Source organism: Sphaeramia orbicularis, chromosome 13, assembly GCF_902148855.1.
Source record: "Sphaeramia orbicularis chromosome 13, fSphaOr1.1, whole genome shotgun sequence".
Taxonomy (NCBI): Eukaryota; Metazoa; Chordata; class Actinopteri; order Kurtiformes; family Apogonidae; genus Sphaeramia; species Sphaeramia orbicularis.
This window is the reverse complement of record NC_043969.1, coordinates 8,066,465-8,083,582: the sequence shown is the minus strand read 5'-3', so window position 1 is coordinate 8,083,582 and position 17,118 is coordinate 8,066,465. Positions and strand designations below refer to the sequence as shown.

General features: G+C 38.3%; 1 protein-coding gene across 1 annotated transcript; it reads right to left on the bottom strand.

The window, feature by feature from the left end:
- Positions 1–742: 742 nt before the first annotated feature.
- Positions 743–16,316, bottom strand: prss59 (serine protease 59, putative). The gene is made up of 9 exons (XM_030152808.1): positions 16,087–16,316; positions 15,098–15,279; positions 14,085–14,317; positions 12,672–12,807; positions 8,526–8,640; positions 3,781–3,982; positions 2,784–2,874; positions 2,444–2,646; positions 743–1,042 (listed from the first exon to the last, which is right to left on the bottom strand). The coding sequence occupies exons 1-9, from the start codon at positions 16,285–16,287 to the stop codon at positions 933–935; spliced, it is 1,473 nt and encodes a 490-aa protein (XP_030008668.1). The 5' UTR covers positions 16,288–16,316; the 3' UTR covers positions 743–932.
- Positions 16,317–17,118: the final 802 nt, after the last annotated feature.

Here is a 17,118-nt window from a genome sequence, read left to right as displayed (position 1 = left end):
ATCATGTTTTTGCTCAGCAGCCAAAACAGCATTTTAGTTGGGCTGCAGTCTTATCAATAAACAAGACTAAACCTGTGCAGAACAAGGCCAGATGTGTGCATGTTTGTGCAACACGTGTTCCATGCAAATTTACTGAACTAAAGACACTGCTTCATAGCAAAATTGAGTTTTGTTTAATGCTACTTGTTTAAACATGATTTTAAGTGCTTTGTAATCAACACCCCTACAGTATAGGTGGCTCAATGAACTCTATAGTTGCTGTGGCTTCTGCCTTGGTTTTTAAAGCTTCTCAACTTTCCAACAGGTATTGAAAAGATAATTTGCCAATATTGAGTGCATTTCTCAAGAGTTGGATGCCAAAGTGTTATGTACACAGATAAGACTGGTCAACAGCACACAACAAAAGACTAATTTTGATTAGTTTTTTTTCCCCAAAAGAAAAGGTTAGGCTGATAAATTTGCAACTTCATACACTTGGAATTTGAGTAGTGTTACAGGCAGCATTCACCTACAGCTAAACTGGCCTTATCAGAAATGTATCATTACTTTTTTAAAGCTAAACCATACATATTAATGTAGGTACATATTAATGCAATTTAAAATATTCTTCTTCTCGTTTTTAGGTTTCATCCCTGCCAAAAATCAGTTCAAACCATAATGTGTGTCCAGTTTAACCACCCCATAGTTAAAATATGATGCATAATTTCTGTGCTTCTAATGCAAATAAGTGAAATAAAAATACTTTGGTTAAAAAAACATCTTTAATCATCAACTTAACATGATCACCTTGGACCCAACCAATATTTCCATAAAGTGCCTTTAAAGCGGTAATAAAAACTGCAGTAAGATAAGCAGCTGCATCCCAGTGTCAATAATTTGACCAAAATTTGCTCGCTTTGCAAAGCCAACAACCAGCACATTCAGTTGTTCAATCACTGCTTCAACCACTGCTGGAGGAGTGAGAAGATGTGTTCTCGGGCCATTTCCAGCTGCAGAGGATCTTGGCTCCTGGCAGGATACATGTTGGCACAGTGGGATGTCCCTGGAGCAGAGACAAAGGGATGTATAAAGAGTATGGTGAGGGGAAATGGTACAGCACAGAATTTCTATGTTACAACAACAATTATCCACCAAATAAAATTTTGAGTCAAACAAGTAACCCATTGTTCCATGCTAAAACAGTTTCTTGGCATTGACATGGTGACAAATTAAGTTTAGTGTCAAGCTAACATGAAACAGATTTCACATGGATATGGAGAAATTTAGTTTTACGATAAATGTATGCCATATAGAGGGCACCTGACGTAGGCTACATTGGTCTATGTAACTGGACTCTGGAGTCAAGGAGAGAAGTATTGCTAAGTTTAAACACCTCAAGTAGTCATTCTAAACAGTTTAAGATGGATGTTAAAACATATTTCAGCCAAAATCTGTAAAGCCTTTATAATAGCTACATTAATACTTAATGTGAATTAATGACAAAAACTATCCAGGGTTTTGAGAGGGCTTAGGTGGTGGAGCTTAAGTTTTTTTCCTTGGCCCTCGCCTTGGGGTATTGTCATCAGTCATCAGTTCGTTATCTGTCTGTCCATCTGTCCATATGTGCAAAAACTTTGGCGTGGACTGAAGGCCTAGGGTTTTTAAGTGTGGGCACGTTATGTTTTCCCCTGTTAAAGTTTTTTTTTCCCCCTACATTGCTTTTGACCTTTACTTGTGCCAACAACACTAAATATACTTGGAGTCAAGTTTTATCCATAACTTTTTTGTGGGATTTATGGGTCCTTCCAGAAGAAATGATTATTTCTTCAAAAAAACAAAACATGTATATACATAATTTCAAATCAATTTAGACCATTATCATTACCATATCTGTGCCTGAGATACTTAGAAAAGTTGCAATAAAAAAGAACCCTTACAATAACTAAACCGCAAAACTGGTTAAAGTTAAGTAAGGACCAACTACAATCATTAACAGTAAAATCATTTAGTTACTTCTGATGCTCTTTATGTTGATTTTACATTAATTTGGCTTAGGTAGTGCAGGGAGCAGTAAAACACAACCTTCTCTGAATTAGTAAGTCCACCATTTAGTTACTGTAATTTGATGTTGCTAGGTGCTTTGCTCTTTAAAGTTACAAATAATGAGGCAGAAAATACACTGTAATGCCATTTTAGGCTTTCTGCCTCTCCCTGCACCTTTACTGTTTTATTATGTCTTTGATCAATGTTATGTAAATGCAAAATAAATCAGTTTTTAAAAAAAAAGTCTCCAATGGCACAAAAGCTTAACAACACACTCACTTCCCACACACAGCACTAGATTAAAACATCTATAACACTAAAGCATTACAACCTTTTTAGTTAATTCACAACATTAACCTGGAGAAACAAGTATGCTTCAAACTACTTAAGTGTGATTATCCATTATGAATATTTTTGGTACCCTTGATGAAAATTGCAGGGAGATCAGGTGTGATGTCCTGGGTGATACCCAGTGCATGCCAGGGATCAATAGACCCGTTAGGAAAAACGATCCTGGAGGAGTGGATGTCATATGCACCGTAGTACTCATTCGTCTGAACAATGGCTTCTGCTACTTCCTCAGCAGTGACATTGTAGAAGTCTGCACACTGTTTGACCTGATACCTGGATTAGGAAAAATACTGATTAACAATGAAACTTAGAAATAGGGATGAAGAGCAAGACACAATAGGATAGAGTGCAAATGATCAGTGTAAATTGTGGATGGTAAGGGGTGTATAAGTGATGTTCATTGTACTCACTCAAGAGGAAAACCAGTAAAAGGCTGGTTGGGAGAATCAGTGCTCTGATAAAATCCAAATTCAGTGCATGTCTGGTAGACCCACTGTCTCCCTGACAACACAATAACACATTTATTTATTGCAAACCATCACCAATCAGTCCACAGAAAAGAAGCAGGTGATCAAAGGCCAGGTCAAGTTAACAGTGGATTTAACATATTTTCCCCATTAAAAGCGAGACATTTTCAGTTGTTTTAACCCTAATTAAGAGAGGAACAAGTTCTACTGAAAGCCACAAGTAAAGAGTGGTGGGTTGGGAGAGTTCATGTGGATACATCCCAGTGGCTTTTTAGAGAGACCACTTCCTGTCCCAGTGCATCCAGCCCTCCCACTCATGAAACTGATTTTGGGAAATGGAGCCACGTACTTGGGCCAGGGTACGGCATGGAGTATGACGAAGCCACAACATTGTTTTAAAAAATAGCTGTCTTAGAATAGGCTGCTTTCCTCTGTTAAATATTGTCAGTTGCTAAACTGAGTCAAAACTTAACTCAAGACTCTTACAACATACAGAGGCTCCCCTTACCCTTAAATTGTGTATATTAATAATTAGAAATAACATAATTGCAGTGTTTTCCTAAAATAGACTTTTCAAAATGGGTAGCGCTGGTGTATTATAGCAATGTCATCGCCCAAGCCGTCTTGTGGCCAGAGGCCTCCTCTCATTGTGGAGAAATTGGCATTTTTGTCTCTGTTGTTTTTGATGTGCCTGTATTATTAAGTGTCAGACCATAATTTTCCTGTCACGTCAAACTGCAGATGGCAGTCACCCTCTGTTGTAAGAGCAAAAATATACCAGCTAAAACAAACCCATAAAGACTTGTTCCATAAAATAGCCTTTTCCATCACAGCAGTAAGCTATTATGGTGAAACTTTTAAATAGAATGCACTAAAATCACCATGTCTACACGCACATGTGCACAAACGTGTTTTCTGAGGACAATACACTCATACCCACCTCCCCCTGCAGCTGGACCATCCCAGGATGTATTAGTCATGTATCTGAGGTAGTTGCTGAAGCTGGCGTCAAGACATTTCATTAAGAATGTTTCCATCATGAGGCGGGCCACTGCAGCATAGCGATCATACGGGTCTCCCAGTGAGGTGTCACCCATCACACTACACAGCACCTGGATGGTGATGTTGGTTCCCATCACACCCTGCATTGACAAGAAAGTAAAAACAAAAAAGATCCTTACTTAATATTCTCCTAGTTACCTCCTCAATGCATCAGACTGATCCACAACTAAAACAGTTTCTCACTTAGAGGGGTTGGACAAAATAATGGAAACACCTTCACCTCAAGATGATAATGCCCCAATCCATACAGCTAGAATTGTTAAAGAATGGCATGAGGAACATTCTAATGAAGTTGAGCATCTCGTATGGCCGGCACAGTCCCCAGACCTCAACATTACTGAGCATTTATGGTCAGTTTTAGAGATTCAAGTAAGATTTCCACCGCCATTGTCTCTAAAAGAGTTGGAGGGTATTCTACCTGAAGAATGGCTTAAAATTCCTTTGGAAACAATTCACAAGTTGTATGAATCAATACCTCGGAGAATTGAGGCTGTAATTGCCGCAAAAGGCGGACCTACACCATATTAAATTATATTTTGTTGATTTTTTAAGGTGTTTCCATTATTTTGTCCAACCCCTGTACTTCCAGCCAGAACATATTCTGATTTCTTATGAAAGGTAAGAATTTTGAAATGACTAACACCATTATTTGCTGTTTGGATCTCAGCTTATCATCTTGAGCTTACCTATTATTCTTTCTCTACATTCCATTGAGGTGATACAAAGATGACTCAAATGAAAACAAAGTAATGCATTGTCTGAACGAGCTTCACACACACCGGCATCAATTGACAAAGGAAAATGTTGTTTTGCACATTTTACAGCTGCACCTTGAATTTCTCTCTGCCAAGGACATTAGACAGTAAGATGATTCTAGTTTTGTCTATGTGTTAGAGTTAACTGCAAATACATTTTAGTAGAGCAATCTTCATGGAGCAGGTCACAAAGTACAGGGTCGAATAAATAATGTTTAAATGGCAAAAAGAAGGAAAAAATAAAACAGCAACAGCTGGTCACAGAAGTGCTCCACAAGAGTAAAAAAAAAAATCAAAAGCATAAGAATGAAAACCAAACAAAGAAAACAAATATAAACAAACAACAGACCTTACACATACTAGACAGTGGGGGGGTGGGGGGGCAAAGGCAGGTGTTTAGCTGCGTTCTGCTGTTAACAGTCATTGCATAACTTTACTGTTACGTAATTAGTGTTAAAATTTATAGCTGTAATACTAAAAAGTTCTTCATTTCTTTGTTTAACAAGGCAAACGTCAGATCAAAACAATATCTATTCAAATAAGTACCGATGTGACACCTACTGACTGTGAGGTAAAAGCATTGGGAAAAATATATCATTGGAAAGTGATGGAGCTGCTGAACAATAAGGAGAACTTGAATTGGAACTTGAATTGAAAAGGTAGCCCCAAATATAGACAGGCCCACTTTTGTAGCCGTGTATAGGTGTATATAATGATGCAGTCCCTGTCCCTCAACACAGAATTGTGGGATATGCCTTCTCATCAGGTCTAGTACAAACTCTTAAGACAGAGGTTTAAACGTGACTAAATGTAAGCCTTATTAACTATACATGACCCATGTCTTCTATCCTCTTTGAATAGAAAGAAGAACTCATGCTTTGCTTTAACGTTACATAATATCCTTTCCTATTTTATAAAGCACCCCATTGATAACCCCTCAACTGTGAAGCCACTGCGCCGACTTCTCTGATTAAGTTACATTTCGGTTCTAGTTCTTACCCAAATTCTTCAGTGGTACCTAAAACCTGGTAGTTTGTTCTAGACCCACCCCGTGTGTCAGAGAGGCAGCTGTTGGCTGAGTGTGTGTCCACTAGTGCTGCGGACTCTATGGCCCACCGCTCCTCTTGGTTCTTTTATAAGCGTCTCTTTAGCTTGGGGGGACAGGAAACCAGAGAGACCAAAGAGTCTTTTGTTACTTTTTCACATCAGCTTATTGGTAACCGGACTCACGTCTCCTCAAGGCACCGAGGGGGACAGAGAGGGAATGGCATGAAAAAAGGGGAAGGGGGAATAAGAGGGGTAACTGGGGAAAAGGGAATAAGGAAAGTGGCAGATGTTACAGATAACAAACCAAGAAAAAGAAAAAAAAAAAAGAGGAAAATGTTTGCACAGTGTGATACCAAAGTGGGGAAACCATCGATGCTTACCTGATTGTCTCTGGGGAACCTTAAAATATGATCACTATACTTTTTGATGTTTTTAATCATTCATGTTTGTTATTATAGCTGAGAACAATCACAATTTTAGTGCCTTTGCCAACTTCCAAACCAAAACCTTTTCACTGACACAAAGGTTAAAAAAGAGGTTTCAGTGGTCGTGTAGAAATACAGATAAGGTAAGAAATTAGTAAGACCCAGAAACAACCTTGGAGATCCCCAAGGCTGTATTCTGGGCCTCTCACTGTTCGAAAAAGTAGGGTTTATTATGTTGCACTTTACTGGGCTCAGTGTAACCCTCCTAAACCTCATAGCTAGCTTCCACTCAACCAAGACTGGATACTAGGTCAACTGATGACCTAAAAAGGCTGCACAAACTCCCCCCATTACTCTCCATCTCTACTGTCTCAGGTCAACTGTGCAGAAATCATTTAATTTCTGACAACATTTCAAAGTCAGTCAGCCTTAAGACCCTTTTGTGTTTTTTTTCTTTTTGTAAATTACACTGAGCAAAACATTAAACCCAATCTTAATGTGCTGTTTAGATTGTAAAATATCTAAATCACAGTAGTCATATAAATATGCTTAGATAGATTTAGCTTGCTGTTATATCCAATTATAAATGTAATTAACCACTTAAAAGCAGAGTCTCTAGATGAAATAATTATTAACAATATTGTGAATTTTGAAGGGAGAATCCAATAAATGAAAAGTCAGGAGTCAATACCAAAATTCTACACCTGTCCTTTAGCAGATACTAAATAAATATGTCACCAGAAAAGTACCAACGTTGGGTCAAAGACCATGAACGTCTTTATTTCATCACAGGCCACATAATACATGGTAACCTCAGTGTGGCTCTACAGGGAAGGTCAGGTTATTGCCAAAATCATTAGGAATCATCCTCATTATTCATCATCTGAACACATGTATTTTCAATATAGTACATTCACTAAACACAGAGATGCTGCTTTCTGCTATCATTGCAATGTTGTGATGCATGCATGCTTAACGTGCTACTATTGTATGTGTTAACATTAGGGTAATCAATTTTCAAAATGTTCCAGAGTGACCATCTCCTTAGCTTCATATTTTCAGAAGGTTATGCTTTTAGTCCTGGTAAACACCATGCAAAATTTCAGCCTTACGTCTTCATTCATTTTCGAAATACTAGGTCTTTGAAAATGCAACTGTAAAAATGAGTGAAGAAAAAGGTCATTTTTTATTAACTATGCATGATAGAGGCATGGTATTTTCAGGAGGTAATCTGTTTACCAAAACTGCTGTTTGTCATCTCTGCTTCAAAGCAATTTTGGCCAGGTGCATCTCCACACTACAGCACAACATGTCTTTCAAAGTTTATTTCTTATATTGCTCTATTATTGTAGCATTTTACTAAAACTAGAAAAGCACTCAGAGAGTGCAGACCTCTGCCAAGGCATTCCCCCCATCAACGCCAAAATTTAATCATTTGTTCCTTGTGCCAGTATCAACATTTCCTGAAAATTTCATCAAAATCCATCCATAACTTTTTGAGTTATCTTGCTAACAGACAAACAGGCAGACAAACCCCAATGAAAACATAACCTCCGCCGTTCCTTGGCGGAGGTAATATTATTGTAGCATTTTACTAAAACTAGAAAAGTACTCGGAGAGCGCAGACCTCTGCCAAGGCAGATCAGTTACACCCCCCCCCATCACCGCCAAAATTTAATCATTTGTTCCTTGTGCCAGTATTAACATTTCCTGAAAATTTCATCAAAATCCATCCATAACTTTTTGAGTTATCTTGCTAACAGACAAACAAACCTCAATGAAAACATAACCTCCGCCGTTTCTTGGTGGAGGTAATAGTTTAAAAAAAAAAAAAAAAAATCTGATTTATGAACCTTGCAAATTTCAAAATACACCCCATGTATGACAAAGTCTACCATAAAAACCAGTATATCACCAGAAAGAGCATGGCATGTCTGCATTGATGCACAGAATATTAAGATGGTATCTTTAAGCAAACTATATTTATTACAATATTAATTCATTAAATAAAATAGTTTCCATCTTGTGCAAATCCTTAAGATTACTGATACCAATTATTATTATTATTATTATTTATTATTATTATTGATTAGCTTTATACAGCACTTTTCAAGGCAACCAAAGCCCTTTACATTACTGATTCATTATGCGTTCACTCACACATTTACACTGACACTTATATCAACTCGCTGGCAATATACTATGGCTGACTCTTTACAGCAATAATTTTCAGAAATTCAGTTATTTCTGTCAGTGGCAGCTTTAATAAATAACACACACATTGTTGGAAAATAAAATAAAATTAAAAAAAACTCTCACAGACCAGCTCCAGCACAAAATATCAAGTATTACAATATCAGCATTAATAATGTTGCTAGTTGCCATTTTGTTCCTACCTCAAATTCCCTGTTGCCTTCATTGTACTGGACTACATCCATGAAGTTACCCGCCAGTGTTTCCAGGAAGAAGGCAGAGTCCCTTTCTGTTTCAATCTGCAGTTTGGAACATAAGCTAGAGGGGAAGAAGAGACAAAAACAGAAAGGAGAGGTTGCATTAGAGTTCAACTGGACAAAAGAGGAGGGTGGACGTAATTAACAGTGAGTCAGATTTAGCAAACTTCTTTTCCCACGTCAGAACAAAAACAAAAAAACATTATACTAAAAACACAAAACTGCCACTGACTAAATGTTTACAGCATGCACTTATGGGCTGATGACCACCATGGAGGAGTAACAAATCCAGAAATGTAATAAAAAAGAAAATCTGATTTTCTTTCTGAATTATCTCCCAAAATACAGATACAAATCCATTACTTTCAACCAAAGGTAAGGATGGGAAAAATGTATTCCACTTTCAAACCACTGCTTCTTTCAAAGTCTAAACACATATGCAGATGGGGGTCATCTGTCAAGTAGACAGAAATAATGAAATAAAAAGGTGCAGCATGACAGCGCTCGTCACAAACTGAGTGGGTGTACACATACAGTTTCGTTAAACAGACTGGTTTTGTCAACAAATTAGTCTTTCAGACCCTCAGTGTTGGTGTGTGTTGATGATGAACAGACTGATTTTAGAAACAACTCGTGTCTCTGATGAAATCATGACGCAAGTGCTGTATTCTCTGAGGCATTGTGGTTTGGCCACTGGACAAGCTGCTGAAACAACCTTGTGACCTTGTGTGCCTGTATGAGGACATGTCTGCATCGACGGCCTGCCATGATTTCCAAGGAGCTAAAATAAAAGATCTCGAATGTGGTCAGGAGTCAGGACAGTGTAAACACAAACACAAGGCTGTGACATTTATGCTTTCAGTCTGACCACACCTAGGTAAAAAACATTTCATCCTGCTTATTCACCTTGTTTACTGACCTTGCAGTTAATATATTAAGCTAACATATGCTGAATACCACCAGAAATGACCCATAATAATGTCATGTTTACAATGTTGAAACAGAGAACAACAGAAGAATGGAGAAAGAAGAAAATGTAATTATGAAATTGTGCTGCGGCATGCTATGTGCTACGGCTTTAGTTAAACATAGTTCTTTTAAGCTAACAAACTGCCACTACGTCCACAAGCTTTTCAGATACAGGTCATGCTCCTGTTAAGCATTAAGAACCCTTAAGTTGTGTGGTGATACAACAACAACTAACTTTACTGTATTTCTGTGTTATCTTTTGTTGAATCCATTTATATATGGTGGCCGACAAGGGCCAAACACATTGCAACAGCCCAATGCATCTCATATAGAGAAAAGAGCTCCAAGCACAGAAACGAAATTCACAAACTCAAACACAAGTCTAAATTAAGCACAAAAAGAGGAACGTGGTGCAAATGAAAAAATGCACCACAAGACACAAAAACACATGCATAATCATCAAATGCTCTGCAAATAGAGAAACGATGGAAAGCACAAAACGATTCAAACCAAGAAAACACCTGCAAACGAAAAACGCTGTCAGTCACTACAACGGAAGTGCTCCAAACCTGTAGGGGGCACTGTCAGCAGAACAGCTCAACACAGACACACAGGATGGAGAAAAAGACGGAGAACAGCTGACTGACAATGTTTCAAACTACTGTGAGAACAAATTGAAGTTACGGCATAGTGTGGTAATGTGACTTTTATTTGACTACATTTGACACTAGTCTGTTGTTTATAAACACTGGCTGGCTGCAGGTTTGGAGCACTTCCATTGTAGTGACTGGTTATGCAGCATTTTTCATTTGCAGATGTTTTCTTGGTTTGCATCGTTTCTTTACTTGCAGAGCATTTGATGATTTTGCATTTGTTTTTGTTTCCTGCAGCGCATTTTTTCCTCAGCACCACATTCCTCTTTTTGTACCTCGTTTAGACTTATGTTTGAGTTTCTGAATTTGCATTGTTTCCGTACTTGCAGCTGTTTTCTCTATATTAGGCACATTGGGCCATTTCAATGTGTTTGGCCTTTGTCGCCCACCATACATTTACATAAATGGGATATATATGGAATCCCTGGTATCATCCTCCCTTAACACCCTTTTATTTTAAAGATCCACCACAGAACGCCTCTTAAAGAGCATTTAGCATTTAACTAAATACTAGCACCATTATGTATGATTAAAAATGTCAGTTTGATTTGAGTACTTTATATCAGCTACTTAAATAATACTAATCTAGTCTGGTTCACAGGACAGTCTCTCCTGGAATAATTCTGCCAGTCAGCGACTATTTCAGTCTGCATTCTCCACTCTTCCACTATCTATCTGTAATCTTTGTCACAGTCCAACTCTCCATGAGAAAGAAAAACAACCTCAAAAGGTATGAACTAAGTGTTGAAAATGGAAAGTTTTGACAAAGATGCATATCTTTTCATGTGGTGTTTAATTGTGGGGATTTAGACAATTTAATACTGCAGCATGTTTCCTGCAAATGTTCCATCACATGACAGACAAAAGCACCGTCACGGTCACTGTACTCTGCGCTTGGTGCCACCTACAACCAATGTGATACATTTTAAGAAATACTAACTTACAAAACAACACAGATTTTTTTCCCCTTTTCAGAATAACAGTACTGACACAGCTCTAATTAAGTGTGGAGATGCAGCAGGTCAGGCCTATGGGAGTCATTACTGTACATCTGCATTACATCTATCCTTTCAGTGCGAGATGACATCAACTGGGTGTTACTCTTAATTTTGATACTCTTCACTACAAAAAGACCGGTCTGAGGTATCTGCAGCAGTGCTCACATTCCTGAGTTGCAGATCCAGCCCAAGAAGCCCTAAAGGAGGGATGATGAAGCCATAATGGGAACCAACAAATATTAGGCTTAAGACAACCTTTACTGTTCTCTGATCCTCTCAAATACTGTATAGCAGGGGTCACCAATCCTGGTCCTCGAGGGCCGGAATCCTGCATGTTTTAGATGTATCCCTCTTCCAACACACCTGATTCAAATGATAAGCCTATCATCAAACTCTGCAGAAGCCTGATAATGACCGTCAGGTGTGCTGGAAGAGGGAAACATCTAAAACATGCAGGATACCGGCCCTCGAGGACCAGGATTGGTGACCCCTGCTGTATAGCATGTCCATCTATGACTATACCCTGCCTGTTCTTATTTAAGTATTACATCAAATACAGCATTGCTCACAGTCAGTGATCACTTTTAAAAAGGCATTAATTTCTTTCAAAATAAAGATAATAACAATAAATCTAACAATGAACAAAAAAAAAAATACTGTGAAAACTACAGCAGTTATCAAACCAGTGGTGATAATAGAAAAACTTAACATATGCAGTTCAGGCTGTAAACAAAAAGGTTGCTTATTAGTTATAGTAAAATACATAAAGAGCAGGGAACTTTACTAATCATAATGACTGACTAATAGAAGGGTTAAATTAAGAGAATTTCCTTTATAATAAAAAAGTGTCCATCCAAACTGGTGCAACAAAACAGAATAGGGGGATTCCAGTTAGGAACAATATGCACCCATATACACAGTCCTCAGCATTGGTCTAATCACAGAAAAAACAATGTGGAGGTGAATCAAAGTTGTGTAAAGGGGTGGTTTGATATAATTTCCCCTGTCCTGAATACCAAGGAACAACTCATTCAATGTATTTTTTAGGAAATTGGAAGTTAAGTTTGATATAATGTAGTTAAAATATATAGAGAGTACGAAACCTAGTAATATGTAAAATGTTGCAGAACATTTTTTACAGTGGGGAACATGACTCCCATCCTCCTTCCAACGGTAATCTCAAAGAAAATATTTGACAGTGTTACTAGTTTTCAGCCTGATATGCCAGTACATTTCCAAATGCCATTCCCATTTGTAAATATTTTTCTCCCAGGAACAGTCTACAGGTTTTCATCTCAACCAATCAGCTCAGCGGGTTATTAAAATAATGAGCCCTTCCTGAAATAATCAGTGAGTGGAGGAACTCTGCAGTCTGTTGCCTCGCTTGCCTACCTGGACCACCCCTGTCTCCCTGTCCCTGCACCGTTAGTCAGCCCAATCACTAGGCCAGAGAGAAAGTAGGGGTACTGTACTTGAAGTCTTTGGTGATGTTTTCATAGGTCTCTGGGTCTTTCAGACGTTCCACAAGGGCATCTGAAGCCTTCTTCACCAACAGGGGGCACTCAGCATTCTCTGAGGCAAGTGAACGCCACACAACCTCCAAGTACTCTGGCAAAACAGGGAGACAAAGGTAGGAGTGGTCACTTAAACCTGGGCTGCTATAAAAAGACCACAATAATACACAAAAACTCTGCTTAAACACACAGGGCCTATTGGAGGCGCCATGAAAGCACCGGTTCATCTTCAAAACAACATGTGAATCAAGTTCCATTCAGGACATGCAAAAGTATTTACATTTAATAAAACATTGGGTATTTGTAAAAGTGAGATGATGATGCACCTGAACCAAAGTGGTTTTCACAATTTATTCAAAAAGCTGCCACTCAGAAGAAAAACTTCACATTACAAAACCATTGACAATTTGCACCTGTAGTAAAAGCCAGCATGTTACCGGTAACAGTGCTGACCAACTGCAGAGCTGTTTTGGGAAATAATAACTAACTGTCCTGCCATGCACCAGAGGAAAAAAGATGCCTCACGTCAAAAAAACACAATGTACACTATTCTCTGTGTGTTTTGTTTGTGATGTTTCCCCAACGTCAAAGGGAATGGGCTCTGAATGTGTGTGATAGTGTCTTCAAGATAGTGCAAATGTGTGGGTGGAACAGAACAGGTCCATGTTCAAAGCCACTGTGACCCTGATTCCAGCCTGCAGTCTTCCGGAGGAAAACAATGGGCTCAGCCAAACACAACACAGACACAGTCTATCTGTGTATAAACCCTTTTCTCATCTTTGATCTGTCTGGGACTTTTACTTCCAAGACACTGAGCAAAATTGGAAAAAAAATGTAGTGAAATCCTATTTAATGCTTGATGTGTTCTGTGCATATGGTGATACTGCAGCACACAAGAGGAACATAACAGGAAAAATCAATTACATGCAAGATGCTTTTTCCAACAAGTTTTGTTTAAAGCATTAGTTTAGAATTTAATACTTAACACATATTTAATTTAAAACCATTCACGTGGTATTTTTGCTCTGTTTCCTGACAGCAGGTTTAATTTAAATTCTGTAATTGGAGTTTTATATTGAACTCTGATCAACCAAAAACCAATACATAAAAGATTCAATGAAAGCAAATGGTGAATCTGTGAGAAAAAAAAGTAGGATCAACTATCAATAGCAAATTTTCTCAGCCATAACCTTCTGTGACTCTATCCTGTCATGATGAAATGTATCATTACATTTTTTTAGACAACTTCTACATCCAAAGCCTTGCCCTTGACTGTAGCAATAAAGTATAATGTGAAAAACCTACATTTGCTCTAGGAGCAACAACACAATTTACTGCATGTGTGAGCAGCCATGTAAAATGTCTTAGTACCTGGGAAGTTGACCTGAGCATGAACAGGTGCACTTGTAGCAACGGCGGCATGGACCAGGTGGGGGTACTTGAGCCTGAACCATGCAGCGAGAGAACCTGGGTACGACCCACCGAACGCCACCCACTTCCTGTTGGTCAGTCCTCGAGCCTCTGCTATCTCGGTTCGGAAGTGAGCCAGGTCAGCCAGGGCCTGACGACTGCTCAGGAACTTCAGGTTGTCAGTGCTTAGGTCACTAAATGAACACAGAAGAAAAGTAACATTTAACTTGTATCATTAGCAAGCAAAATCATTGTATGCAATATACTTATTCAATCTGTACAATGTGAACTTTTTGTTGGAAGCAGGGCTCCATCTAGTGGAACAGCTTTATCAGCCATTCAAACCAAACTGAAGAGGTGTCTTTTGCAGCTGACTACATGTCACCAAACCAAGAATCTCCTCTTTAGCAAGTGAGATACAGAGTCTCTGCACTTATTACGATGTCAAATTCACTAAATGAAACCATTTCACCAAAGCCAGCTAGCTTTTAAGTTTTTAGCTTTCATCTGCTTTTTAACTGCAAAACGTGGATCAAAAAGACAACTCAAAATATTTAAAATGCTTTAAGTTAAGCAAAATCTTCACAATTTCTGCATGCAATTAATAAACATGACATAGAATGACATTTTCTTAAACCCATAAACTTAAGCAGTAGTTTCATTTTATAATTTCAACTTCCTTTGTGCATTTTATATTTGGAAAGAAGCCTGTTTCCTTGAAAGATCAGCAATTCTCTGGCAACTTGATTCTGTTTAGAGCCCTGGAACTTGAATAAAATGCAGGTTTAACCTAGAAAACCATTACCTGTTTGGTGTTGTCACCAACTACTACAGAAAACCCTGTGGAGAACACTCCCTTAAATAAAGGTTAAACTAGAGAAACATAAGCCATTTAGAGCATCTGTCAGTCTTCTAATGAAACATCTGCAGAACACACTCAAGATAAGACAGGCTTAAACAAGAATAAAACATACCTTGTAGGGTGACTTTTTCCATAGAACCGATGTTCTAGCATCAAGCAAAGAGCTCCCAGACTTTCAGCGTAGGTGAGCCAGGCTCCATATTCCATCCATGCTGGATTGGCTGGGCCTTCTCCCCCTATCATCAGAAACACTGGGCCATCAGGCTTGGAGAAGGCCTCATTCACAAAATATCTCTGGGGAGAATAAGGATATCATTCAAGTTGCAAAAAAAAAACCTTTACAATTAAAATGGTTTTGTATTGGTGTTAACCTATGCAGTTCAGCCTTTGGCATGGACAGGTGTTAAAATTACACAGATATAATGGGATCTTACGCTCTCCTCAGTGACATAAAATCTGATCAGCAGCTGACTGTACCTGTCTACCTTTACCCCACTACTGTCTATAGATCCAATGAACTCCTACTTGACAAGAATATTTCTCTTTCATTAAAGTTTCAGACTCAGCTTTATTGCCATTCAACCATATGATATGATGATCAGACTGAATCACAGCTCCCTGGGTCTCGGTGTATGGAGCATGATTACAACATAATAATAAATAAAATAGATAAAAGTAAAAATAGAATAGAATGAAAATTACCACAAAAATCCTCTAAAACTGAATAAAATAAACCTTTGAATATGTATAGTATTGCAACAGCTTAAGGTGGTGGTGGTGGTGCATGTACAGCAGCAACAGTTTACCAGTGATTGTACCTCTACATTTGCATCTAAGAGGATAAGAAAATGTTGTGTTTTTACTCCACTACATTTGTCTGATACTAATTTCACTCCCCAAATTAGCTCAACAAAACTAAAACGCAACACTCGTAAAATGCATCACTAATTTTAATCCACAAACATCAGTTAACAGTGAAATGCTGGCCATTTTTTCTGCACAATACCTGCTATGACTTTATTTTGCAGGTAATACTTGCACACTTAGGTGAGGTTTTGGATGTAATAGTTCTTCCGCCACTGACGAGGAAACCAAACTTACTTGTTTCCACACTCTGCTGTCTGCACCATTGAAGTGATCCAGTTTCTGAATGAACCAATGGTCCTCCACCGCTGCGCTGGGATTCTGCATTGGAATTAACTTCCTAAATCCCATATGATGTCCTTCTCCGATGTTAAAGACAGAAAAAAGGACAAATAAGACGATCTCACACAAGGGAAGCGTACAGGTTTGACAAGCCATGTTTGTGTAATAACGGAACCGAAAGGAGCATGTGATTTATTTCCACGGTCATGTGACAAGACCTCATGCTGCTTTCACTGACTTTTAAACGACAGGACTTTTGAAATCTCACGCATCTAGACACGAAACAATAAGGCACTCTCCCCAAAACTGTAAAAAAAAACAAAACAAAAAAAACAAAAACTGATCTTAGAAAATTTTTGTATGATATGATATTTTATATTACTATTGTAAATATAAGGGCACATTAAGGGACACAAACTTTGAACCTATGGGATAGAGCAAAATGTTGTTGTTCATACATTCAAGCTTTGTTAAGGACACAATAACGTGGTCCATAGGATAAGATAAAACACAAAAAAGAAATAGTATAATCCATATGTCGCTTATACATAAAGGCTCGATCGCCAGTGAGACCACGTTTTAGACGTAAACCTTACAGAACTAATCTTGGGACAGACCAGGGTTTGTACAATTGAGTTTGATAATTTTGGACCTCTGCACATGAATGAATAAATGAAATGTCGTATAGTATAGCAGCCGCGCAGCATCGAACACCACAATCCATAAACATCTGACTTGCACCATAATGTCTTGGGACCTTCAGCAGTATCCTCATCGTTGTTGTTGTTCACTCGTTATAATGGACTACAACAACGAACTGCTCAAAATACAGAAAGGTCCAAGTGTCTCCCCTTACAAAACGTTTTTAAAGACTAAAATCGTCCCAGCTTTAAATTGTGAAAGTGCATGTCTTGATAACCATACAACCAGCAGGGGCAGTAAAGACAAAGCACAACAACAACTCCGTAACAGAGAGGAAGCAGTCCG